At 43.3% G+C, this 27762-nt stretch overlaps 1 protein-coding gene across 2 annotated transcripts; it reads right to left on the reverse strand.

The window, feature by feature from the left end:
• Positions 1 to 206: 206 nt before the first annotated feature.
• Positions 207 to 27762, reverse strand: IFNAR1 (interferon alpha and beta receptor subunit 1). 2 transcript variants are annotated; one of them, XM_043448822.1, is made up of 11 exons: positions 27482 to 27762; positions 21566 to 21686; positions 15658 to 15839; positions 13275 to 13432; positions 13030 to 13171; positions 11374 to 11488; positions 8365 to 8564; positions 8099 to 8256; positions 5464 to 5614; positions 4828 to 4973; positions 207 to 3628 (listed from the first exon to the last, which is right to left on the reverse strand). In XM_043448822.1, exons 1-11 carry the CDS (start codon positions 27549 to 27551, stop codon positions 3389 to 3391), a joined length of 1683 nt encoding a protein of 560 aa, XP_043304757.1. In that variant the 5' UTR covers positions 27552 to 27762; the 3' UTR covers positions 207 to 3388. The 2 variants fall into 2 exon arrangements, with proteins under 2 accessions (XP_043304757.1, XP_043304758.1); XM_043448823.1 differs by lacking the exons at positions 15658 to 15839; positions 27482 to 27762.

Consider the following 27762-nt stretch of genomic DNA (forward strand, 5'->3'; position numbering starts at 1 on the left):
TCTAAACCCGAGGTGGTGGAAAAAAAGCAAAGATTGTGTGAGAGCTCCCCGCCCGGGGGTGGCCCCTTCAGGACACCAACGCCATGCAGCCCGCCCAGCACGGGACCAGCCCCCTCTGTTATGAACACCTCATGAAGGCAGCAGCCACAGCACCCGAGATGCTTAAGTTCAATCAGTTCAAGCAAAACCACCATGGAACCCAAGACTTTTGGCCTCAGTGTTTATTACAGAAACTGTTAAACTGTTTAAAAAAGAACGGCAGTGGGCATTAAGACAAAATACACACGAAATAAGATACAAATACTGGCAACACTGGCTGTGCTTTCATAGGAACACTGGAAATAAAGCCATGTCCTTCTATACCTCAATAAGACACACAAACAGAAACACCCGCTTGGTTCAAATTTTAGGTTTCCGTCACTTGACAATTATTTCCTATGCACTTTTTCCGCACGAGGCACTGCACTCTGGTAGGTACTGGGGATACAGTGCTAAGTGTATATTCCTGGGCTCACAGAGCTTCTGGTCCCCGGGCAGGGGCAGACAGACACCAGATGAAACGAACACAAACGTGTCAGGTAGTACAAGGGTTACAGGGATGGGGAGGAGGTAGGAAAAGTTTCTGTACACTTCCAAATTCTTAGGAGCAATCTGAGGCTGCTTTGAAGGTAGGTTTGGGGAAAAGATGTTACACAAACTCTACACATATACTTAAAAAAATTTATTTGACAGTGCTGGGTCTTAGTTGTGGCATGTAGGATCTAGTTTCCCTGACCAGGGATCAAACCTGGGGCCCTTGCATTGGGAGCTCAGAGTCCTACCCACTGGACCACCAAGAAGTCCTTAAATTTATATTTTTGAAATAACTTTATATGTTGCAAATTTCTGGTCAAGATTTTGAAGTTCATAGTTCTAGAGCAGCATTTACCCTTTTCTAACTAGAACCTATGCTAAGTCTTTATGGATGTACTAGTGGCATAGTAGCCAGTATCATGCATGTGTACATGTATGTTTACAGATCCATGTCACTATATATATATTAATCTATATTACATATGAATACATGATTTCTGGCTGTAACGACACAAATCTTCTACATAAATGCTTAGATTATATCCAGCCTCTCCAAGAGCTATCAGCATCACAGATCTGAGGAAATTTATTGCTGCTCTCAAGTATATAGTATTTGCGAGCAAACTATTTTTTCAGAAAAAAATACCATCTTACAAGCAAGCACATCCTGATTAAGCTACATGTGGACCACAATGAAGAATGGGATGGAACTGCATTTTCAGGTCTGCAAGATGCAGCAAAACGGAGGGGTTTTTGTTCAAGGCCGCTCAGATGCTTGTTCATTGAAAACCACAGGGCATCTTAAATCCCAAAGACACACATACTCCCACATCCAGGGACCTAGCGAATTCAGCAGCGTCTCTGCCTTATAATGCCCTAGTTTTCCCTCTGCCACGTCCCACAAAGGCGCTGTTCCCAGTCCGAAGCAGCCTTTTTCCTGTGGAAAATCCCAGGCCTGAGTGCCGGGCAGGCCGGCAGCCCTGACCCAGCGTGGAAGCCATCGGGGGCGGGGTCCTCTCGACAGTGACAAGTTCCCACGGATGGACGGGGCCTTTCCCAGCGAAGGGCCAACCCTGATCTGCTGTAAACCAACTGCCGCTGGCCAGAGGATCCGAGGTGCGTTTGGGTCCCTGGAAGGATTCTGCAGCAGAGAACGGCCCTGGTGGGGGTCCCCTGACCCATGTGCTTCCCGAGGGGCTGGAGGGAGGCCCAGGTGAGCACAGGGTGCTCTGGAGAGGACAGGCGGGCGTCACGGGCCTTCCCAGCGCGGCTGCTTTCAACCTCTTCTTCCTCCCAGAAGACCCCGCGGACTACTCTAAACGAGCCCAGCCGGACTTGATGCGCTGGATGGTGCCATCTCTCCTCCCTCTGTTCCGCTGCAGTGACTGAAGCTGAGAACTTGGCGTCAGAGGTAGCCAGAACTCCTACGCTTCCTTTCTCTGCAGGAGCTCCACGAATAAGCCCAAATAGCAAAATCATTTAAACATAAGCTATAGATGCCTGTAAGAGGTAGTACATAATTTAAAAAAATTAGGTTTCCTTCCTAGTTCATTTCCTCCCACACTTTGATGATAAATAACTTGCATTTCCTTGAGTGCATCAGGCTAGCGGAAGCGATACCTGAATACTGCCCCACAGCGGACAGAAGCTGGCCTGCTGTTAAGAAATGATACAGGTGAGCCATGAAAGCAAACACCGCCCCTCAGGATGTTAGCAATCAAAAGTTGATGATACACATTCGTCTTAGTCTTCACTAAAGCCACCTGCTTCTTTCCCACTGACACTCTCTACTCTGTTTGTCAGTAGCATTTTCTGATCCCAAGACTTTATATACACTGTCACTAATGTCACACACTCCCATATCTTGAGATGACAGTAACTTCTCTACTCAGACTGTTTCCCATTTCTCTGTAATTTTAGGGATTATGCCTTCTAATCAGAAGCTGCTGTCCTAATGTTCTGAAACAGGAAGGCTTAACGTACATATAGTAAAAGATGGCATGGTTTCAATCCTAAACTGTGGAAGGGCTGGGTGACTGTGACGTAGAGGCCAATGTAATTGCTATGCACGCACGCACGCTCAGTTGCTTCAGTCCTGTCCGACTCTCTGCGACCTTGTGGACTGCAGCCCACCAGGCTCCTCCATCTATGGGATTTTCCAGGCATGAATACTGGAGTGGGTTGCCATGCCTTCCTCTAAAGGATCTTCCCAACCCAAGGACTGAACCCACATCTCTTGCAACTGGTATAAATGTGATTGGTATAAACAGAATTCCCCTGAAAATCTATAAGGACCATGTTTCTGGCATCTGTAGCTGTTTTCCAGAGTAAGCTACTTTTTCAGAAAATCAAGTGATGGTGGTATTCAGGTTCTTCTTTGAACAAGACCAAATGTTCTAAATACCTCCTGAAAAATAGTGAAGTGTAATGCTGCGAGGGAGAAGGAACGATGATGCACAGTGACCACACCAGCTGACGGGAACACAAGCACCCCCAAACCCCTGACAGGACAGTGGTGCTTAAGGTAACGCAAGGGAGCCAGAGGGCATCTTCTGGATTTAACGCCTCTCATCCAAGGCAGGTCCAATGACAGGTCTTTCAAGACTTGACACATGGCAAAGAATGCAGAAAACTTCTCAAAACTCATTTTAAATAGTGAAGGGCTTGCCTGTATTTTTAGGACCTGCGATCTGAAGACGGTTTTTCTTCCCCTACATGGGCAAACTTCTTTTGACAGTTACTGAGAAGAGGAAAAAGCCCAGGCTCCCACTCTGACTCTTGCAAGACTTCCTAATGTTTTAGGGTTTGTTCCTGGTCACACACTGTCCTGTTGCAGAAACTCTTCACTTATTTTACTTCCACTGTTTTCATCTTCATTCGAATAGTTTCCTGAATCTTGACTAGTTTGGGAATTGTAGTTTTTGTGAACTTCATCAATTTCATTAGTCTCTTCTATTTCAGTAATAATGCTTGCATTTTCAATTATAAAACATCTTTCCGTTTGTTCCTCAGAAGTGGAAAGGAGTAGATTCTTTAATGGCTGATCAGAGAAATACTAATTCAAAAGGGAAAGAACAGAAACAGATTATTTAAAAGAACAAAAAGTAGTTTTCAAGTTCTAATAAGCTTCAGTTTCTTAAATCCTTTATCTAGAAATCCTTTGTCTATCTTTAGACATGCAGATTAAAAAGCGAGCTAAGAGCATATCCACTGCACTATCATGTTTAGAATAAAAGCACCACCAGTGAGGTCACATGCATCTCAGTACTGTTTTGGGAATTATCCAAAGAGTTTCTAAGAAAGTCCACTGTGCTGTGAGGGGTAGGAGGCGGAAGAGCGTGGTGGGTAAGGAAGGAATGGGAGGGCACTGGGATTGGGGACATTTTATTGTGAAATAATAAAAATGTTGGTACCCAATCCGAAAACATCCAGAAGAAGCACAAGGGAGAAGTTGACTTTTCCCCAGTTGGGCTAAGAGTAATGAGCTGCTGTAACCTGCTAATCTTACAGTTCTTTAAAGAACAGCTCTTAATAGAAGAGCATATAGAAATGACACTAGAAAACTCAGGGATAAGAGGGTGAAACAGCGCGCGGGCACAGAGCGCGGGCACAGTGGCGGGTCTTTCTGGTCTCCCCGCCTCGCCCCTCACAGATCCACGGGATGGCGCTGCTTTATAGCTACGGGCACTTGTGCAAGTGCTCACAACTGAGCTACGCAGGTTCACAGCCAGTCAGTGCAAACACACTACAGCCTCCAGCTCTCAAGCCTGTGAACCTGAAACAAGGCAGGCGTCCAGGTGAAGACGCCACCCCCCAGGGCAGTGTCCACGCTGACGGTCATCACTTCGTGCTTTCACTAACTATGCCAACAGCAAGGACGTGCCAACCAAAACACTGGGGTGCTGCGAGAGGAGATGCATGTTTCTCTGTCTCGTTTTCTGTGACTTCATCCACAGAATAAAGTTTTTGCACTGACAACAATGTTTTAACCTTTTTGGGAATATAGGTGGTAAAACAGGTGCCACAGCAGCCAAACTGCTAGCAAATAAGGACACATCCTACGATTCCATGTTACATTCCATTAAATGACTGCTTCTGAGGTCAGTTTTCTGAAACTCTGAGGGAAAAAACCTAGGTCAGTCTGTATTATTTTTTGAATATCAGGAATACATTTATATTCTGTTGAAATCAAATATATTTCCCTTTCATTTTTAGAAAAATCCAGCTAGCTGTTGACCAAGAAAAGTAACCTACCTCGTCAACAGAGGAAGGAGGTTTACTTGATGGAAAGAACACATACTTGACACATCTCAAGAAGAGTCTCACAACATAAATGACCACAGGAATAGAAAACAATGCAGTGCAAATTCCAGCTTTAAGCCAGGTTTTGGAAGTGTCTCCTAAAAAAGAAACAAACAGTGTTTAGCATCAATATAGGTTTTGACACCCAACTACATTAAAACTGCTGACAGTTTGTGTGAAAGAAATATAGCCATGTGAAAGGAAGTTTACATTCTGTTAAATAATACCATTAACATAAAAAATTCACAACTAAAGGATTTCCACATGATAATTATATCAAAGGTTATATAAAAAATAAGTCTCATTAAATTCTAAGAGTAATAAAAGAAATTAATTATGTGGGTATGCATGAAATATAAAGCATGCAAAAACCACTGAACTAAGTTGAGTATTAAAAATATTTTCTAAAACTCAGTGTGAAGTTTTGTGAAGGTCAGTGTGAAGCTCTGATTTTGACTCACATAGTTGAAGAAGATACTCTATATTTTTGTGGCAAAACACAAATATTTTACAGTTTTCAATAAATTGGTTATTTTTTATTAAATCTGGTGACATTAAAAAAGAAAAAGTATAATAAAAGATCCTGACCTGGTTTTGTTTTCTCACACACAGTATCACTAAAATTGCTGCTTTTATTCCGCCTGTCATTTTCAATGAGTGCTCTGGCTTTGACACAATACACAGTCAGCGGTTTCAAATCAAGAAAGGTAAATTCGGTTCTTTTCTCTAGAACTTTTCTCTATAAAAAAATTAGTAAATCATTGATAAAATTTAGAACCCCGAGAAATCATAGAGGGAATATTTGTTTTCTGAATTCTTTATATATTCATTCTAAGAGTAGCCTCTCCCAAACACTTGGTTGGCACATTTTAAGAAATATAAATTTATTTTGGACAACAAAACTATTACCAAACTCAAAAGGGAAACATGCTGCTGCCAAAAGAATACCATATAGTCCTAAGACAACTCGAAGTTATTTTATCAGTACATACCGATTTGGCTGAATTACCATCGTGTTACCTCTGGTTAGTGGCAGAACAATTAAGCGCAGGGGGGTCTGGTCTCAAACTGCCTGTATCAAGGTGTTACTTAGAGCTATGTAGCCTTAGGCAAGTTATTTAATTTCCCTGGGCCCTATCCCCAGATCTGTAAAGTGAGGGAGATCACTACTCCTCTTTGTATGAGCCCACTGTCGCTTGTCCTGTTACTGTGGTGTAACCAAACATGCCAAGGGCAAAACCCCACTGTGCAACGCGGTGTGACAGAACAGCCCCGGCTCAAAACGCATTTTTCTTTTTCAAAAGAATTAAACCTTTTATTTTGTATTGGGGTACAGCCAATTAACAGTGCTGTGAGAGTTTCAGGTGGACTAGGGGCTCAGCCGCACATGCGCGTGTGCACAGAACGTATTTGTCCCCACTACTCGTGAGCGGACGGGCTGGGGGAGCGCCCTCTGAGGCAGTGGGTCACATTCAGGCGTGCTCTACAGCCTCTCACCCGCCTTGGCCCACAGGCCTTGTGGGGCTTGCCTTCCTCTTGGCAAATGGGAGAAGCGCAAGAGCCAAGTCAAAACACAAAGGTGCACTTAAGGCCTCAGTCATACCACATCCACTCGAGTTTCACTGCCTACAGCCTAGCATCAGCGAAGCGGTAATGGATACTCCATCCCAAGTATTTGCTGAAGAGTAGTTTAATCGATCCAACTATCTGGCAGGGTTGCTTGGAAGACTGACTGAGACAATTCATATAAAATACTTATCCTGGTACCAGATAATGAGTATCCAATAAATATGAGCTGTTATTATGACTGTAATTATTGATGTCTTACCCAGCATAAGACAGGATGGCAAACAAAGGTTATTGAATCTCTATCTGTCAAGCAATGTGGTAGGTATTTCCATAAATACTACCTCATTTTAAACCTTATAAACATCTGTTCAAAAAAAATTAAGTTGCTATGACCCCCGCCACTTTAGAGAAGAGAAAACGAAGTTGCAGTGGTTAAGCACCTTGCCTAAGGTTACACCATTTGGTAGTCTGAGACACAAATTTAGGTTTTCCAGATCTAGGGAGGACTTAGTGAAAGTGAAGTTTCTCACTTGTGTCTGACTCTTTGCAGCCCCATGGACTGTAGCCTACCAGGCTCCTCTGTCCATGGGATTTTCCAGGCAAGGGTACTGGAGTGGGTTGCCATTTCCTTCTCCAGGGGATCTTCCCAGCCCAGGGATCGAACCCGGGTCTCCCGCATTGCAGGCAGATGCTTTACCATCTGAGCCACCAGGGAGGACTTAGAACTAACCATAATACTCAACAGGGCTAAACTGTGCTATGGTTACAGAGTCTTCAGATAGTTAAAACCAAAGTATCCAAATCACTGGACTTTTTGTAGATTTTCGACAGAAAATGAAGTTACAAAATTCACCAACTTAACTGTACCAGATTTTTAAAGGCTGATTCCTTGACGGTAATTCCACAGTGAAAAGTGATCTAGGTATAATATGGATTATCTGATGTGCATTAGCCTGTCAGTGGTTTCTGAATTTTAGGGTCACAGAGCATGATAACAGCTAAGAGTCTTTGTCCCCTAAAAACCAGTTTTTTCCTCGTGGAGGTGCCCCGATGTCTGGCACTACATGGAGGTAGTCTGGGTTGTCATACCTGGGAGGGAGGGCTACCGGCACCTAGGGAGGAGTGGGGAGGGGCATTGCTCGCCATCCTATAATGCACAAGGCAGCTCCTGCAACTAATCGTCCAACCCAAATGTCAGCAGTGCTGAGAAACCCTGGTTCGTGAATACCTGAGGATCACGATAAAAATTCCTGAGCTCTACCCTCAGAGATTCTGACCGAGCACAAATGAACTCAGGGTCTGAATTTCAGAAAGTAACTGGGGGTGCTTTTCTGGTGGTCCAGTGGTTAGGACCTGACGCTTCTACTTCAGGGCAGACGAGTTCCCCTCCCCGATCAGGGAACTAAGGTTCCGCATGCCACTTGGTGAGGCCAAAACCCCCCCAAACCAACAACTAACTGGGGCTCAGGTGCAGCTGACCGTAACTCTTACCGCGTAAAACATGAAATGCCAATTTCTTCCTGTTGAAAATATCTGAGTTAATCATATAGCCTAAAAGTTTAAAAATTTCCCTGCAATTTTAACTTCACGCTTTGCTTACTCTAATCATAGTCATAACTCTGAGTTATAAACCTGTACTACACAGTCTATTTACCTCAGCATTTGAAGTGTTTTCCCAAAAAATTACTTCATAAATTAGTGGGTAGAGCTGATTCCCAGATGTGTTTTCAGACTCTTCCGACGCACCGACACTGACATGCAGTGAATCATCAGTAATGGATTTCAAGCTGATGACTGGAGGAAATATGACAGCTAGGAAAAAAAATGTGTAAAGACACAAAGTTCAAATTAGACTACAAAACAATAGTTAAGAGTTCATACTTGGAGAATCACAAAATAAAATAAAAACTATTGGCTTACTTTTCATTTCAATATAAAATTTCTTCTCTTCAGACCAAAAAGATGTACCATTTCCATTAGATGCTTGTACACGGACATAGTAAATTCCACTTGGGAAAGCATTTCGAGGAAAGACACAGCGGGTAGTTGTGACATTTTCACAGTTCAGTATTTGTTTCCATTTGTCTGAATGTTTCCCAGGAATCTTTTTAAAAAAGGCACTTTAAGACAAAAAGATGTTTTTCATTCCAAACACATTAGTTCAATAAACATGTACTGAGTACCTGTAATAGGCCAGACACTCTGTTAGGGGTCAAAGTTACAGAGATAAATTGTCCTCACCCTTGGGAAACTCAGCAAAGTGGAAAAGATACGTGCACAAAAGAAAAGCAAAGACCTTGCTCAAGCGTGTGATAAGGAAGTAATGTGAAGGGTTGGCTCATGCTGGTGCACAAAAACAACTGCTAAATTTTCAGGAATGCTACCAGCTAGCTGTTAAATGCAGCCACTGTTAAAAATTACATAAACTTACAAATAAATATGTTGTATGAAAAACTAAAGTAATAAAAATGCAAAACTCATCTTGTCCTAACTGTTTTCCCTACATTTTATCTATGCTCAATGCTATTTACATCTATCGTGTCTGAACAGTGGAATATGGTGGAGGGTTTACTGTGCCTCTTTCCAACTCCATGTCCAGTGGACAGACACGCTGCTGGGAGCCTGAAAGTGGCCACGGCAGGATTAGCTGTGTTATAAAACCCACAAACACTAAAGTAAAGCTTTTCCTTCTGGAAGGCCAGCTACTAGACGTGTACCCGTGGGTCAGTGCTGAGACACACACCAGGGTTCTGAGAGCGAGTCTGAATAGTCAGAGCAGGCCTGGAGAAGTTAACAGACTGCTCAGAGACCAACAGCTCCAAGCATCCCAGTTCAAGCCCAGAACCCCGGCAGCCTCCGAGCTGGCTCCCTCGTCTTCAGTCCCCTGCACCACACACCATGTGGCCATCGTCACGCTCCTCGAACACAGGCCTCATGTTACCCATCGCTCAACACCAGAGTCCCAGTGGCACTCATGCCTGTAGCAGAGTCTAAGGCGAAGCCTGACTTTACTCCATCCTGTTAGCTCCACGCTTCCTCTCGCTGCTCTCCCAGGCCCAGTGTTCTGCTACTCTCGAAGCAGGTCTTCCCCTCTTGTAGGCAAAATTCCAAATTGGCCCCCAAGATTCCCACCCTCTGGGGCACGAGCCTGACATCATCCCCTCCTCGTGAGTGCGGGCAGGCAGAACCCATGAACTCTTGATTAGGTTACATTAGTTGGCAAAGGTGAAGGGATTTTACAAATGAAATCAAGGTCCCAAGCCAGTGGACTTTGAGTTAATCACATGAGAGCCTATCCTGGTGGGGCCTAACCTGATCAGATGAGCCTTTAAAGGAGGGTCTAGGGGGCAGAGATTGTCTCTGTTGACGGCCTCTGAGGCAGCAGGCCACCATGCGTTCTATAGCTGTCAGAAATGGATTCTACCAACCACCACATGAGCTTAGGAGACACCACGAGACAGCCTGGATGAGACAGCAGTCCCGGCGGACACCCTGATCACAGCCTTATGAGACCCTGAGCAGAGGACCCTGCTAAGCCACACCTGAATTCCTGACCCAAAGTCACCGAGAGATAAGCTGTGTCTTTTAAGCTGCTGAGTTTGTGCTAGTTTACTACAGAGCAAAAGGAAATGGATACCTCCTCATTACCCTGATCTGATTTGGTCTCTTCATATCCGAGCTTTCCCGTGCAGTGTAGCCCCAGCCTGGAACGCCCTCTCTCGTCATTGAAAAACACATGACTCAACAACAATCAAGGCCTCCTTCACAAAACCTCTCCTTCCAAGTGGCTTCTGCAGACTCTCTGGTCCTGCACATACCTCCACATTTCTGACCTCTTGCAACCTTTGTTATTTGTACTCCACACATGAATGCATTTATTATCCAGACCATTGTTGCAGGGTGGAGAGGAATCAATTGCAGCGGTATCGACTTCCCTTCTCCCTCACTTTTTCTCTGTCTTTTTAGTCTCTTTCTTCTCACTCTTTCTTCCCTACCTGACCTACACTCGCCTCTGGTCCCGAGATTCCTCTGCCCTCGGTACCCCTTTCTTTGTGGTCCCCCTTTCCTGCCAGAGTTCACGTCACCTTCCCCTTGATTGTCCTCTTCTCTTCTCCCTCTCCTTTTACCCTCTCCAGTTTTCCAATCAACATGAACTATATATGCCCAGTCCTCTTCCACTCATGTCGTGCTGAGCTTTACTCCTGTTTGGCTGGTCTCTACTCAAGCACACAGAGCACAGTTCTCTCCGACTTCCTTAGTTTCCCACTAATCACTAAGGAATCTGCCAAAGTCACTACAACAATCAAGACAGTAGGAGACTGACCTGACTGAACTAGACTGAGTGACTGGACTGAGATCATTTCAAAGACTCATGGAAGGAGTGGGTTTTGAAGAAAGTATCTTGGTCATGTGTCAAGTATTCCAGACCGAGGAAATAACACATGTAACTAGAATCATACCTTAAAAAAAAGAGCCAGTAAGTCCCTGTGGCTCAGACGGTAAAGAAGCTGCCTGCAATGCAGGAGACGTGGGCTCATTTCCTGGGTCAGGAAGATCCCCTGGAGAAGGGAATGGCCACACACTCCAGTATCCTTGTCTGGAGTGTTCCATGGACAGAGGAGGCTGGTGGGCTACAGTCCATGGGGTCACAAAGAATCGGGCATGACTGAACGACTAATAACTACTAAGGACACTAGATATTATAATGCACCCATTTCACAAGTAAAGAAACTGAGGCCCAAAGAAGTGATTGGGTCTCAGTGATACTCCAGATGGTTACTGGCAGAGCTGGGACTAGAATTAAACAGCCCAGTTCAAATGCATCATAACCACCTTTCCATCAGGCCGAATGCTGAAGCAGAGTGAAAAGAAACCTCACACACTGGGCAAAAATAAGCTGCAAAAGGACGTTTATGGAACAGAACTTACCGGAGCCACTGAGCTCGAAAAGTTGTGTTTTCATACGGGTAATCCCACTTAAGAACACAGACCTGGTTGTCAGCATTTATTTGTATATTTTCTGGTGAAGGCACATTATGTCTCTCTAGATGACAAGGAATAGACAAGAAAGCACATATATTTACTCTAGCGAGATAACAGATGGCAAGAATTCTTAATAGCATGGGCAAGAAGAGAAAAGGCTTGTATCTTATCATTATGAGGTAATAGCTAAATAAATTATGGTGTGTATTCACACAAGGTAATACTACATAGCCATTTAAAAGAATGTGATAGATCTATATGTGCTGACATAAAAAGAGAGCCTCAATATATTAGGTTAGGCAAGCAAGTTTAAAATATATCTGACAGGACTTAATTTTTTAAACTTTTTATTTTGTTTGGGGTATAGCAGATTAATAATGCTATGACAGTTTCGGGTGAACAGTGAAGGGACTTGGAGATACATGCACGTTATCTGCTCTCCCCCAAACTCCCCTACCATCAATGCTGCCACGTGACCCTGAGCAGAGCTCCATGTGCGGCACAGCAGGCCCTTGCTGGTGACCCATTTTACATACAGCAGAGTGCACACAGAACCTTATTCCTTAATTCAAATGACAGAACACCCCAAAACTGGAAGTCTGAGTATATGCTAGTACAAGCCCTGAAGAAACACAGGAAAGGTTGTACATATACTGCTGGGGATGCTTGACTCTGGTGAACAGAATGGGGTCAGGAAGCAGGAGAGGAGATCTTTCCTTTAACTCTTGATTTTAAGAACAAAGCATATTAAATCTATAATTAAAGTAATAAATTCAAGTTCCTACCCTTAAACCTTAATTGTTGGCAAGATGCCACAGATAAAATGTATCAGGATGCTTTCATAATTTAACGTTTCACCTATAAACATATGCTTTTTGGAATACTAACTGCTTTTCTAATGACTATCTCCCCTTCTCATGGATTCTGAACAAGTAAAAACAGTTTCTGTAATTAGAAAATACTTGGACTTTGACACAGAATTTTCATTACTGTTACTTGAGACAAAAACCCCAAATAACACTGTTGCTTGTGTAAATGCTGTTAAAATATTTTTGAAAAAAAAAGTCTTTCTTTTTAATTGGAGGATAACAGCTTCACAATATCGCTTTGGATTCTGCCATACATCAACATGAGAATGTTTTTGTTTTGATGTCTACTAAACCAACACAAAAAATGCAGCAACTATGGGAAAAATGCCAAAATTAAAAGGCTGCCAATTAATTAATAGATTGGAAGGAGATCAAACCAGTCAATCCTAAGGGAAATCAGCCTTGAATATTCATTGGAAGGACTGTTGCTGAAGCTGAAGCTCCAACACTTTGGCCACCTGATGAAAAGAGCTGACTCACTGGAAAAGACCCTGATGCTGGGAAAGATTGAAGGCAAAAGGTGACGAAGGCAGCAGAGGATGAGATGGTTAGTGTCACCAACTCAGTGGACATAAATTTGAGCAAACTAAGGGAGGTAGTGGAGGACAGAGGAGCTTGGTGGGCTATAGTCCATGTGGTTGCAAAGAGTCAGACACAACTTAGCAACTGAACGACAACAAACAACTTATATATATATATAGTAACTGAATTGAAAGCAAAACTTCCTTCTTACCTGTGGTATTTATACAATACACTGGACTATAGTAACCAACTCTACTTTGTAAAGGCAGTTCTGCTTTAACTTTTAAACAATAAGTAATCTCTGGTGACAGTTTATAAATTTTATCTTCAGGATAAACAGTTTCAGTTCTTTCCTATAATTAAAAAAAAAAAGAAGTCTGTTCTTTAAAAAAAGTCAAATTTTACAATTAATTCAAGTCATTCTTCTCTCACATCAAAGATAAAAATAATGCTTACTTCTAGACTTGAAGAGTTTTTCCAGATAACGACGCTATACCTAAAGTTTAAACGATCCGTAGCCCACATGATACTATCTTCTGTTCCAGGGGGAGAGATGCTCAGTATTATTGCCTTATCTTCAGCTTCTAAATGCACATCTGGGGGACCAATCTGAGCTGTGAAAATCAAAACACTTACTATGTAAGTTCACTAATACAAGTCAAAACATTCATACAATAAATAATTCTAAGCACTTAAATATGTGCCTGGCATCTAAAAAAGGAGACAATCCCTCATGCAGCTTACACTTTAGTGGGAAATGTGGCCAAAAATCCCAAATATATATAATGTTATAACGCCATGCATGCTGTAGGAAGAAATGAAGTAACATAAAGGGACAGAGAAGGGCAGCAACGACTGTTTTAGGTGAGTAAGTGAGGAGAAGGCTCCCCGAGATGCTCGAGCTGAGGCCTGAAGTAGGTGGTCTGAAGGAGGTGAGGTCAAACATGGCAGGCTGAGAGGGCCCCAGGGCAGAGACCCTGAGATGGGAACATGCTCACCATTTTCAGGAGACACTAGGGGGCGCTCAAGTACCTGGGTAGTAGAAAATGAGATCGGAGAGGCAGCTAGACTCTGGGTAACAGGCAAAACTTGTAGTCTGGATCTGTAAGGTCGTCAAGACCTGATTTACATTTGGGAAAGACCACCCCAGGTAGCATGTCAGGAAGCGGGAAAGCTCCTGGGCAGATGAGAGCGGCAGGGGACGGCTGATAGCCGGGCTGGAAATAAGAAGCGATCTGATCGCTTGGAATCGGTTGATGGACTGGATGGAGGATGAAAGAAAGGTATCAAAGGTGATGCCAGGGCTCCTGGCCTGAGCAAATATTAGGTGACATCATCGACAGAGATGGCAAAAACTGCAAGAAGATCAGGTTTGGAGAAGGGAAAGCTAGAACTCTGGCAATTTTAAATTTGAGACAAGGGACTTCCCTGGCGGGGAATCCACCTTCCAAAGCAGGGGACATGGGTTTGATCCCTGGTCCGGGAAGATTCTAGACGCCTTGGAGTAACTAAGCGTGTGTGCCGCAACTACTGAAGCCTGAGCATCTAGACCCTGTGCTCTGCAACAGGAGAAGCCACCGCAATGAGAAGCCCAAGCACCGCAACTGAAGAGTAGCCCCCACCTGCCCATGAGAAGCAATGAAGATCCAGCATGGCCAACTATAAATAAATAAAAATTTTAAAAGAGTTTTTTGAGATGACTTTCAGACCTGTAAGTGGAGATGCTGACTAGAGAGTGGGTGATGCAGCTCTCTAAGGTAAGGGGAAGGGGATGTAAACTGAGGAGCTGAGAGCACAGAGGGTATTGAAAGCCATACGATTCCTGGTGGAGGTTGCGTTGAGAGAAGAGGTTCAATGGCGGAGCCCTGCAGACTGAGGCCCGCTGCTGTCCAACATTTTAAGATCTGGGGGACAAGAAGAAACTGGCAAAGGAGCAACCAGGGAGCAGGAGGAGAGCCTGGAAAGCGCAGGGCCCGTGAGAACTGAGAGGGAAGGGCTTCACGCGGAAGGGAATGAATCCACTTCTGCACTGTCAAGGTCACGGTGACCTCGGCAAGAGTGGTCTTAGTGTCGTGATGGGGAACAAAGCTCGAATGGGGAGGGCTGGAGAGGGAGTGGGAGGGAAAGTGTACAGAGAAGGGGTACAGATCATCCTTGTGTGGTTCTCGAACTTTCTGGTCTTGGGATCCCTTACACTCTTAAAGAGAAACTGAGGGTCCTAAAGAGCTCTTGTTTACACGGGCTGTGTCTTTGAATGTTCAGCATACCAGACGTCAAAATTGATAAAAATGTAAAATATCTATCAATTCATTAAAAAACAGTAATGATGAAACCTATTGCATGATAATAAATGACTGCATTTTTCAAAACAAACAAGCCAAAAAACTTAGTGAGAAGAGTGGTGTTCATCTCACATTTTGTTCAAATCTCTTTAATGTTTGGCCTAATAAAGAAGACAGCTGTGTCTCACACCTACTTCTGCCATCACCAGTCAGTCACCATCTCATATCAAACAGCCTCTAGAAAATTCCAGGGTACACCCATGACAGAATGAAGATGAAAAAGGCAAGTAAGTTTTATTAAGTAAGTTTCCATTAGGAAAATGGTTTTGACTTGATAGATCTCTTGGAGACCACGCTCTGAGAACCACCACTAGAAGGAAAGCAGGAAAATGAAGTCATAGCAGAAGGAGATACCAGTTTAAGGGAATCTTTGTTCTTTTTTTTTTTTTAAAGATGGGAGATTTTATATTATGCAAATGAATGGGCTTGGGAAGTGAGCTGTGCTGGTAATATTTAATAAAGAATTCAATATAATTCAGCTGGCAACTTTTTCTTACCTTCTAGAAATGGTACAAATGGTTCAACCTCATACCACATAGTCGTGTTGTTTCCTTCTTCTGCTCTTATGCGCAATTCAATTTTTTCAAAAACATTTTTAAGCTCAACCGAAGAAAAGCTGCAATTGGTACTGGTAGTATTTTGACACCCAGGCAATTTTTTCCAGTTATCTGTCCCTAGTCTTCAAAATAAAAAAGCAAATGAATGAATGAACATTATAAATACAAGAGTGACAAACATGTTTTGTTTTGACATTAATGTTATAAAGCTAGTGTGTGTGTTAGCCTCTCAGTCGCGTCTGACTCTTTCAATCCCATGAACTGTAGCCCACCAGGCTCCTCTGTCTGTGGGATTCTCCAGGCAAGAATAAGGGAGTGGGTTGCCATTTCCTCCTCCAGATCTTCCTGACTCAGGGATGGAACCTGTGTCTACTGTGTCTCCTGCATTGGCAGGTGGATTCTTTATCACTGGAGCCACTAGGGAAGGCTCTAAGCTGGGGGAAGTAGTTATTTCTTCTACTTGAGTTAATGTTTTCACAATATTTTTGTGGGTAACATTCTACTACTCTTTTTCATTGCATATACAACCAAGTTATTATTTATACAGTGGAGTCATTCTAACATACAGTTAACTTCATAAAGTTCTGTAATTCTGTGGGTGGTTACATTAGGATTTCAAAGAAACAGAGAAAGAACCCTTAAGATGAAAGAGGACTTAGTGTTGGCTCTGTTAAAAACAGTTGTGTCATTTTTGGCCAACTGCTTTCTATTCTGGATCCTCTCTTCCTTACTGAAAAATTGGAAACTGGATTTGATTCCCTTCTGATCTTCTCCTAGGAAGAGATTTACTAGCCCTAAGCAAGACCTCAGAATCAGTATGGTTTGAGAATTTCCTCTCCTCTCTTCAAAACCAAACCATCCCTCTGCATACTGAACTCTGTAATTCCTTCTATTACACCACCAGAAACACAGAACTTACCATGTTAACATAAGCTAACAAACTTCTCAATGTGTACTCAGTCCATCATGAAGCAAGCTTAAGTGACTGATACTGGACTTTTTTTTAAAGCACCTGAAGAAATCAAGTTGACACAGGGTGCCTAAAACAAAAAGGCCATGCTGCCACAAAGAGGAGAGGAGGCTGAAGTGAAGGTGAGCAACAGAAAACAAATACTAGATTCCAAAATTTTTGCTTATGGAAAGCCCTGTCTCATACCTGTCTGCCTCATATGAGCCCTGTCTGCCTCATACCAAACAGGGAAACTAACCTCTGAGAAGACATTTTTGTTAAGCCTAATTCATAGTTCTGGCATTAGCTCATTTTTATATATTATAGACCTCATTTTAAAGATGCTAAAGTGTCTTTAATAAAAAACTAAAGGATGGACTTCCCCGGTGGTCCAGTGGTTAGGAGTCTGCCTGCCAGTGGAGGGTACATGGGTTCTATCCCTAGTATGGGAAGTTTCCAAGGCAACTGGGACCTATGCACCACAACTACTGAAGACCTCACGCCTAGAGCCTGTGCTCTGCAAAAAGATAGCCCCAACTCGCCAAAACTAGAGAAAACCCATGTGCAGCGACAAAGACCCAGTGCAGCCAAAAATAAATAAAAATTGTTTAAAAAGCTAAGTATATTCTTTACTAAAAGCTAATAGAAACTAGGAGTGATTTTTTTTGTGCTGACTCCAACTCAAGTATACCTTATTTTTCAAAAAAAAAGAAACATTTTTAAGAAGTTGCCAATAATAAACACTACCATATGGGCACACTTCATTCCTGGTGAGTCTGCCCTTCTAACTTTACCTACTTGAACTCTGAGATTAGACTTGGCATTAATAACACCTTAATTAAGTTTTTAATGCTCACAACCTTTTATTAAATTATCAAAAATAACTCACAAATAACAGCACAACAGTGGAGTACACAAAAATGCTATGGCATTGCTACAATTCTGTTTAGAAAAATAACTCATCTGGATAGAAATCCTTCATGAAGCTTTTGGAAATCATGACTGGCAGCCTGATTGCCAGTTGTTTGCATATGCGGCACACATGATATTCCCTCACTCAGGACATCCTTTGCCTAGAAACGTCAGTCTCCTGAGACTGTATACGTAACATGTGGACAAGTCTGGATTTAGACAGAAAAATCACAGTGGTAAGAAGTGCTCCCAAACAGAATGACCTGCGTCAAGAAGTTGTGACTTCCCTTTCACAAGCAGTAATAACACCTTAATTTACATGCAAATCTTCCTGAGAAACTTCTCTACATCAGAATCTATTTTTATTTTTTTAAAATTAACTTATTTTACTTTACAACATTGTATTGGTTTTGCCATACAGAATCTATTTTAAAAATTTAGATTTTAAACATCTAAACCAAAATTCAGTACCCCCCATGTCATTTATTAGAAAATATAGTTCTAGAGAAATCAGGAGATATAAGGACGTCTGGGAAGTGGGAATGGTGCACAGACTTCTTTCAATCATGGGCACAGACAGTCGAAATAAAATGAGCTCCAGGCAAAAAGCCAGTAATGCATCTCTTCTCCTGTTACCTGGAGAGCTCTTATTATAAGCAGAAAACCTTATAAAAAGTTTGTACCTAAGCCCTGATATGGTTTCAACCCACCCTCACTCCACGTCTGTCCTTCCTGCTCGGGAGACACAGCTACTCGCTCTATTATAATTGCTTCTGCATGTAAGGGAGCTATTGCAGCTTCTTTTACATTTTCTTTAAAAACAACTTTATCATATACAGTACTTAGATCAGAGTAGAAACATAATTTGAAAAATAAATATGCAACCAATAGAAAATTCTTTTCATGAAACCAGTGTCATAATAAAACTTCATGCCATCTTTGTCTCTCCTACTCACTAATGTAATCCCAAGTACTGGGGAAAGTGTTCAGCATAAAAGGCAATCGGTATTTGCTGAATGAACATGCCATGCTACCTAACATCATCATACATTTTACAATTAAAAAAGCTTTTTAAAAGCTTTGGCTGTGCCAGCTCTTCGCTGCTGCCTGCGGGCTTGCTCTGGTTGTGGAGAACGGGGCTGCCCTCCAGTGGCGGTGCATGGGCTCCCATGCCGTGGCTTCTCTTGCTGTGAGCACAGGCTCTGGCCTGTGGGCTCAGTAGTTGTGGCTCTGAGGCTCTAGAGTGTGGGCTCAGTAGTTGTGGCTCTGGGGCTCTAGAGTGTGGGCTCAGTAGTTGTGGCGCATGAGCCCAGCTGCCTCACAGCACGGGGAACCTTCCCAGACCAGGGGTCAAACCAGTGTCCCCTGCACTGCCCGTGGATTCTTAACCACTGGACCACCAGGGAAGCCCTGTCATAATACATTTTAGATGTCAGTCACAAACACTGAGGGCTTCCAGGTGGCTCAGCCATAAAGAATCTGCCCCCCACAATGCGGGAGACGTGGATTTGAGCCTTGGGTTGGAAGATCCCCTGGAGGAGGGCATGGCAACCCACTCCAGTATTCTTGCCTGGAGAATCCCATGGACAGAGGAGCCTGGCGGGCTACAGTCCTGGCGGTTGCAAAGTCAGACATGACGGAGCAACTAAATAACAATGCAAACACGGATGTCTTAGGTGGTGTGTATTCTACAGGCATTGGCATCCCAGTAGCTTATTCATGGGTCTGTGCATCATTTATCACCAGTGATGTGTCTTATGTCCTGAGAAATACTGTGCTGAAAAGTGTGTCTGCTGCTGATATTAACCTCACTTTTCTTGATCACATACTCTGTACCACTGTTCTGTGTACTTTATACACAATTAACAACACTTGCAACAGGCTTCTGTGTTAGATGCTTCATCATTGGGGTGTCCCAGACCAGTCTGCCTGGCACTGTGCTGCTTTAAATTTGTTGTTGCAGCTTATCTAAAATCAAGTGCTTCTGTTCACTCTCAGAAGTATCTTGGTTTGAAAGATAAATTACATGTGGTCATAGGAGTTTTTTATCTTTACTTCACAGATAAGGAAACTGATAGAGTAAGTAGCAGAGGATGGACTAAAACCCAAGCAGAACCGACTCATCGGAAAAGACCCTGATGCTGGGAAAGACTGAGGGCAGGAGGAGAAGTGGGTGACAGAGGATGAGATGGTTGGATGGCATCACAGACTCAATAGACATGAATTTGAGCAAACTCAGGGAGATAGTGAAGGACAGGGAAAGCCTGGCGTGCTGCAGTTCATGGGATTGCAAAAAGTTGGACGTGACTGAGCAACTCAACAAGCCTGGCTCAAGCTCATCCTACACTATACCATACTAACTGCTGAACTGGCTCTCCAAACTTGTAACCTGGCATATTCTTACAAGGCAAGTGCTTATAGAGCTAGCAGAACAGAAAAGAGAAAGAACAGAATAAGAACACTGAAATAGTGCACTGGACCAAAGTCAGAACGAAGAGTAAGAGATTATCATGAATTAGAGAAGTTAATAAAAGCAACAGAATGTGTGAGGGAACAAGAACACGAGATCACTGTCTATGGCTCTGCTCTTTTAATACAGGGGTCATTTTAAATAAAGGAATATGAAATAATCTCCATTATGCCTAAAAATACTTTAATAAGAACTAAGGCAAAGAACAAAATTGGTAACAAAACTCAAAGTTCAATTTAAAGAAAATTTCTAGAGATGAAAAATTTTACATGATCAGTTCTGAGGAAAACAATACATAGTGTGTGTATACATATATACCCTTGAACAACATGGCTCTGAACTATGCGAGCCCACTTATACGCAGATTTCTTTCAGTAAATACACACTTTACAGTATTCTAAGATCTAGGAGTGGGTGAATCCATGGATGCAGATATGAAGAGTCTACTGTGAAGTTATACTCAGGGGCAGTGGGTAGGAGCAGCAGGGTAGGCACCCCTGTTCCCGCCATTGTTCAAGGGTCAGCTGCACACACACACACACACACACACACACACACACTAACAGCTTATTCACAATCAACTAGAGAACAACTGGGGCTTCCCAGGTGGCTCAGTGGTAAAGAATCTGTCTGCCCATGCAGGAGATAGGAGATGCAGGCTCAATTCCTGGGTCAAGAAGATCCTCTGGAGAAGGAAATGGCAACCCACTTCAGTCTTCTCGCCTACAAAAATCCCATGGAGAGAGGAGCCTGGCGGGTTACAGGCCGTGGAGTTGCAAAGAGTTGGACACTGAGCAACTCAGCGCACACACATGCAGAGAACAGCAGGGCTGCGGTTGAAGTGGCAGAACCCTGATTCTAGAGACCACACCCTGTTTCTTCTTGCCTGACTCCCTGCCTGCTCTTGGGACAGGGGTCACAGTGAGCAGACAGGCCTTTAGGAAACCTTCCTCTTTCCCTCAGTAACCCTTTCTTCTGCCAACTCCGTCTGCCTATCCTCCTGGCAAACGTTGGGTGGAAAGTTAACCCCAGGGAGGAGGCAGAAACTCCAGAAACACTGTGAAGTGCAGGGCGCAGTCCAGCCAGGGTATCTAGAACTAAGACTTTGTGCATGATGGAGAAAAGAGGAAAACCTGACCACAGAAGACCTCGCAGCTGATTCCAAGACAGTGACTAGGCTTTTAGGGACAGTCTCCCATATTCTCAGGGTATGCTCTAGGTCAGACCCTAATTTCTGTTTAAAGAAGCTGGAGCATCCAGAACAGAGAAGTTATGGTTGTGGGCTACAGAAGTCTGCTAGCACAATACCCGGAATCTCTTGCTTCAAAACCTGAAGATGAAGTCTGAACTCTTAGACTGAGTCTCTAATTGTAAAAAAGAAGTTATACTTATTATGCGAAACTGCCATATATTTTCTTTAAAAAAGAGGAAAAACCAAATGTTTCCCAAATTTGAAAATTTATGGTGTAAAAATGATAAAAATTATTCAGCAGATCCCCAAGTATAGAGTAACGTACATCTGATAATCTGCTGAAAAAGTCACATTCCTGACAGACTCACTGCTGCTGTTCCACTTCAGGAAAAAATTGTCATCAATGATGTGGATCTCGACATTTTCAGGCTTCAGATTCGCTTCCCCTGTCAAGATAATAAGACAGAAGACAGTTACACAGACACACTATACAGTTATACGTACATACATGCTATAGATACTTTTTAAAATATCATTCTTTCCTTGACGTCACTGACTGGACAGTGAATACATTTAACTATAACAAAATTAAGTAGATAAATCTAAAAAAGACCTAGTGCTTGTTCTCAGCATGAGAAAGCTGCTAATTACATCTACCTCTGCATTCAAGAGAACTGGAAAATGGTTGAGGTTTTTATTTTTATTTTTTTTTTGGTTGAGGTTTTTAAAATCTATAAAAAGCAAATATTATATGTCAATTATATCTCCATAAAGGTGGAAAAAACGAACTGTAAAAAGGTAATTGTCTTTTAACTGGGAAAAAAAGTCTGTGTATAAAAATAGTATTTTTCTTTTGTCTTACAAGTGATACTGACGTAAAGGATACGGGCTCGACTGTTTAACAGCCTCAACTTGGTTTTTCTCACATACTGTGTTCAGACAGGGATATACTCTGACACAGAACTGAACAGATGTGGTTTCAGAACTGACAACTATTTACAGAAGCCAAACATTCACATACAAAATTGATAAGAGATGAAAGTTTATCATGTCAGCCAGGTCCTACAGGACCCTGAAAAGGTCTTGCCTGCTCAACATATCAAGTCTGAGCCCTTCTGTTTATTTTACAGACTTCCATCTAGAGACCTATTTTATTTCCTATACTGTTAAAAAAATGTGAAGTATAGTTGATTTACCATACTGTGTTAGTTTCAGGTGGACAGCACATGACTTGGTGACATGTACATGTTTATATTTATGCTTCTAGTACAAAGCTGCCGCCGGCTGAACACTCTCTCTCTTCTGGCTCTTCCTTTTTGGCCCCCCACCCAAACAGCTTTTCTCTTCCTGACCACCCAAACCCTCCAAGACCCAGCTCAAGCTTGCCCTCCAAGAGAAAACCTTTCTCAAACACTGCAGCAAATGCCAACCTTGCTTTCTTTTCACACTCTGCACCATCAATCTGCACCACTCAATTTTACACTGAAGCAGATGTACTCAGCATAGTACTGACATCTAGTAGGCTCTCAAAACTTGATGCGTGAAGGTGAAGACGTCTTTTAAAAAATTGCTTCCTTATGTTTAACACAACCTCCAACCAGAACGCAAGTTCCTCAAGGCAGGGTCTATAAAGCTTCAAACTTAATCAGCATTTCTCAGTGTCCTCAGACTAATGCTGAGCTCACAAGAACTTTTTCCACATCACAGAAGACTAATCTTTCACTATGATAAATTGCAATTTATCATACAGTATTTCTGCCACAGGACAAGGATGCTATCTCCTTACAGACTTTCTACTATAGGGGTGGATAACCAACAAAGTTCTATTGTATAGCACACAGAACACTGCTCAATGTTACGTGGCAGCCTGGACAGGAGGAGGGGTTTAGGGAAGAACGGGAATATGTACGGCTGAATGCCTTCGCTGTTTACCTGAAACTATCACAACATTGTTAATCGGCTACACCCCAACATAAAATGTTTCTGGTGTTAAAAAACATGAAAATAAATATATACATAAAGAAATACATTGTTCCAGTCATGTATGGATGTGAGAGTTGAACTATAAAGAAAGCTGGGTGCTGAAGAATTGATGCTTTTGAAATGTGGTGTTGGGAGATCCAACAAGGAGATCCAATCAGTCCATCCTAAAGGAAACCAGTCCTGAATATCCATTGGAAGGACTGATGCTGAAGCCGAAACTCCAATATTTTGGCCACCTGATGTGAAGAACTGACTCACTGGAAAAGACCCTGATGCTGGGAAAGAGTGAAGGTGGGAGAAGGGGATGATAGAGGATGAGATGGTTGGATGGCATCACTGACTCAATGGACATGAGTATGAGTAAACTCCGGGAGTGGGTGATGGACAAGGAGGCCTGGCGTCCATGGGGTCGCAAAGAGTTGGATACCACTGAGCGACTGAACTGAACTGAAAAAAAGAATAAAAAAAAAATGGATTGCTGCCTCTACTTTCCAGTTAAGAGTTATTACGGTATGGAGTCAAAAAGGGAGATGCCTGAGAAAACATTTTCTGAATTTTTTTTAATTTGGGGAGGTATTTATTGAGTCTCCCCACCCTCAATTACGTATTTTACACTTGTATTCTCCGAGGCTTCATTACCAAATAGAATTACTTCCCTTTATCACACTCTAAACTTAATTCCATGCCAAGCTGTTGGAATTTTAGATTTTATGCAGCCAAAAGAGAGCAACTGGGTTTATGGCATTAATAAAAGGTTTGATGGCATTTTTAGTCTCCAGCCCAGAATACTCTAATTCTAATAGTTCTCGGCCTTGAGAGAGGATTAGGAAATCTGATACCCAGGGTACAGCCAGACATTTCCTTAGGGATGAAATCTTTCTGTTCTAATGGAAGGAGACCCTGGAGTTACAGGCATCTTGGCTTTTACGAGACCAACAAATGTCCATGGGATTCTCCAGGCAAGAATACTGGAGCTGGTAGCCACTCCCTTCTCCAGGGGATCTTCCCAACCCAGGAATCGACCCCGGGTCTCCTGTACTACAGGCAGATTCTTTACCAGCTGAGCTACCAGGCATGGACAGGGACTTGGAAAGAGTTATTAAATAAGATTTGAGTTCATAGATTTTGTTCTATTGGACTTCCCTAGTGGCTCAGTAAAATATTAGCAATAGCCCTTTACTAATAGTTTACTTCAACCTCTAGCATGTAAAATATATTAATGGGGAGCTGCATGCGTGTGTGCTCAGTTGCTTCAGTGGTGTTTGACTCTCTGTGACCCCAAGTAGCCCGCTAGGCTCCTCTGTCCATGGAATTTCCCAGGCAAGAATACTGAAGTGGGTTGCCACACCCCGCTCCAGGGGATCTTTCTGACCCAGGGATCGAACTTGAGTCTCCTGAGTTTCCCGAAGTGCAGGCAGATTCTTTATGTACTGAGCTACCAGGGAAGCCCTAAATGGGTATGTAATCCAATACTTTTTATACAATTGGTTGTTTCCAGCCCTTCAGATTCCTATTGATGACTAGAAACAGTTTACTGTATTTTCAAGTCTGACATAAACCCAAACACATACCATCTATACAAATATAAATTTCCTACCATATTTTGGACAGTTTTCTTAGACTAGGATCTCAGAGCTGCATTTACTAGGTTTGAAAGTACAAATATTTTGATTACTTTGAAACACAGAGCAATATTATGATCTCAGGTCAGGGTTAACATTACATTTAGTTTTGAACATTACTCTTCCTTTGTGAAAAAAGTAGATTAGTTAATTGAAAGAGAACTAAGTCCTTAACATATAGGTGGATAATCAAGAACCAGATTGTGTGGTCTTCAGAAAATAGCTAGCTGTAAGCCCCAGGGCTTTGGGGCCAGATTTTCAGGGTCTGATTTCCCCCTAAAGCACAGGCTAGCTATATGACCTCAGCCTGCTCCTCTATAAAATGAGGATAATGGTGCTCAGCTTTATTCTGAAAGCTAAATGAGTTTGTACTTTTAAAACACTTAAGGGAGGGGGGATCGGGATGGGGAACACATGTAAATCCATGGCTGATTCATGTCAATGTATGGCAAAAACCACTACAATATTGTAAAGTAATTAGCCTCCAACTAATAAAAATAAATGGGAAAAAAATATATTATCTGGATTACAAAAAAAAATAATAAAACACTTAAGAGTAGTGTCTGGTACGTAGTTGAGAGCAAAAAATGCCAGTTGTGTATGAAGTTTATTTTAGCTCTCCTCTAATATAGATTAAAAAATTATGATCTAATGAACAGCTTCCTGGAATGTTAATTTTACATGAAAATTCTGGGGAAATTCTTTTGATATGAAAGCAAACATGAGTTAATGCAAAATATTCATGAACAAAAGACTCCAAAGAAATTATCAGGGGTTACACCAGGACCCTAGAACCCATATATTATATACTATATTTGTGAGACAGTCTAAGAAATAGGTGTGAAGCATAATAAAGGAAACCTCATTTAAAATGAAGTCAGGAGGCCAGAAGCCAGAGTCCTCAAGTATGTTCACTCACCAGCAATTCCAGACCCCAAAAGGAAAAATTCTCCTCTCCCAGCAACCAGTGCAGACAATTCAAAAAATTGCACGACCCCGAACTCTCACCTTCAATCAATGGAATTTCGTTTAAAACAACCCACCCAACTTCCTTCTTTTGCTCTATAAAGTAATGTTCTTCTCCTTTCCTTGTTGGACTTGGCTATGGTTTTTGCTGTAGCTTCTTGTTGTTTTTAGTCACTAAATCGTATCCGACTCTTGTGATTAGGTGGTCTGTAGCCAACCAGGCTCGTCTGTCCATGGGTTTTCCCAGCCAAGGACACTGGAGAGGGCTGCCCTTTCCTTCTCCAGGGGATCTTCTCGACCCAGGGATCAAACTCATGTCTCCTGTACTGGCAAGTGGATTCTTTACCAGTGAGCCATCTGGGAAGCCCTTGCTATAAGCTTGCTTGCCCTAAACTGCAATTCCTCTGCTATTCTGGAAGAAACCCGTTATGCTGGTAAAAACAACATATTTTTTGGACAAGATAGATAGGATACCATGCACCCCAGAAAATCAGGGTATGATTTTCAAAGCAAATAAGTATTTAAGCCACTAGGCTTACCAGGTGTCACTAGCGGTAAAGAACCTACCTGCCAATGTAGGTAAAGATACTGAGTTGGGAAGATCCCTTGGAGGAGGGCATGGCAACCCATTCCAGTATTCTTGCCTGGAGAAACCCAGAGACAGAGGAGCCTGGTGGGCTACAGTCCATGGGGTCACAAAGAGTTGAACAGGGCTGAAGTGACTTAGCAAGCATGCAGGTGGCCTCACTAACTCCCGGATTTCTGCTCTGTTGCGAGGCCCTGTTTGTCTTTGGTATTTCTTCTCCCTACAAAGTCAATCTTATAATAGCTGCTATTTCCCCCATGTATCTCCCCGCTAAATTAAGAAAGGCGGCAAATTAGCTTGATGGCTCCCAGCCTTCCTATTTGGCCATATTTTTATTATTATTATTAGACTGATTGAATCCTGAGGGCACAGAAATCCTTGCACACCTTACTGGGCATTTACCCGTGGGATCAAGAACTGTCTACTGAATGGAGGAGACCAGCAGCGTAGCTCTAAGCCTTGTTTATTATGAAACGGGGCAGTGGAGCGGCCTGACTTTTCGGAAGGAAACAAACTGGTCACCAGAGCTGTGCACACCCAGCCCTGCGGGGGTTCGGGGCGGGCGGCAGGCACAGGCAGGCAGGGGTGGCGACGACGGCGCCCCCGGGCAAGCGGCTGGGGAAGAATTTCGAACATCACTTTCTGTTCTTTCATTTTTGGAAGGACCGATGCTGAAACTCCAATCCTCTGGCCACCTGATGAGAAGAACTGACTCCTTAGAAAAGACCCTGAGGCTGGGAAAGATTGAAGGCGGGAGGAGAAAGGGACGACAGAGGATGAGACGGCTGGATGGCATCACCGACTCGATGGACACGAGTTTGAGTAAGCTCCGGGAGATAGTGAAGGACAGGGAGGCCTGGCATGCTGCGGTCCATGGGGTCGCAGAGAGTCGGACACGACTGAGCGACTGAAACTGAAGTTTGATTTTTGAGTCCGTTTCAATAAGGCGCTGCGACCGCGGACAACCAGAGGTCTCCCACCGAGGGCGTCTGTCCCTCCACCCCCGTCCCCGGGGCCGATGTTTCCCGCGCCGCCGCCACCGCAGTCCAGCTGACGAGGCAGGGCCGGGACCCCTCTCTCTCACCTGAGGCGGCTGGCAGCACCCACCGCCCAGCGACCAGCATCAGGGTCGTCGCGCCCAGGAGCGCGAGCATCGTCCGCTGGCCGCCGGCAGCCCTCCAGTCACATCCTTCGGCCACCCACCACCGCCACCGGCACGGCGCGGCGCAACGGAGACTGAGGCGCCCAGGCCGCTGGAGCCGCTCTGGCCCCGCCCACTCCGCGTCCGCCCTTCCCTCAGCCCTCCGATCCCCCGCTCATGCGCCGTGCCTTCATCACGCGTGTCCCTGTCCGCGCACGCGCGCG

Source organism: Cervus canadensis, chromosome 27, assembly GCF_019320065.1.
Source record: "Cervus canadensis isolate Bull #8, Minnesota chromosome 27, ASM1932006v1, whole genome shotgun sequence".
Lineage (NCBI taxonomy): Eukaryota > Metazoa > Chordata > Mammalia > Artiodactyla > Cervidae > Cervus > Cervus canadensis.

Excerpts from the sequence above, each read along its gene's own strand:
- IFNAR1 (XM_043448822.1), bottom strand. The coding sequence starts at position 27,551 with ATGCTCGCGCTCCTGGGCGCGACGACCCTGATGCTGGTCGCTGGGCGG. Across the intron at positions 11,489-13,029 it reads GTATTGTATAAATACCACAG|AGAGACATAATGTGCCTTCA; the intron begins GTAAGAAGGAAG and ends CTTGTCATCTAG. Across the intron at positions 8,257-8,364 it reads ATTTTATATTGAAATGAAAA|CTGTCATATTTCCTCCAGTC; the intron begins GTAAGCCAATAG and ends TTTTTTTCCTAG.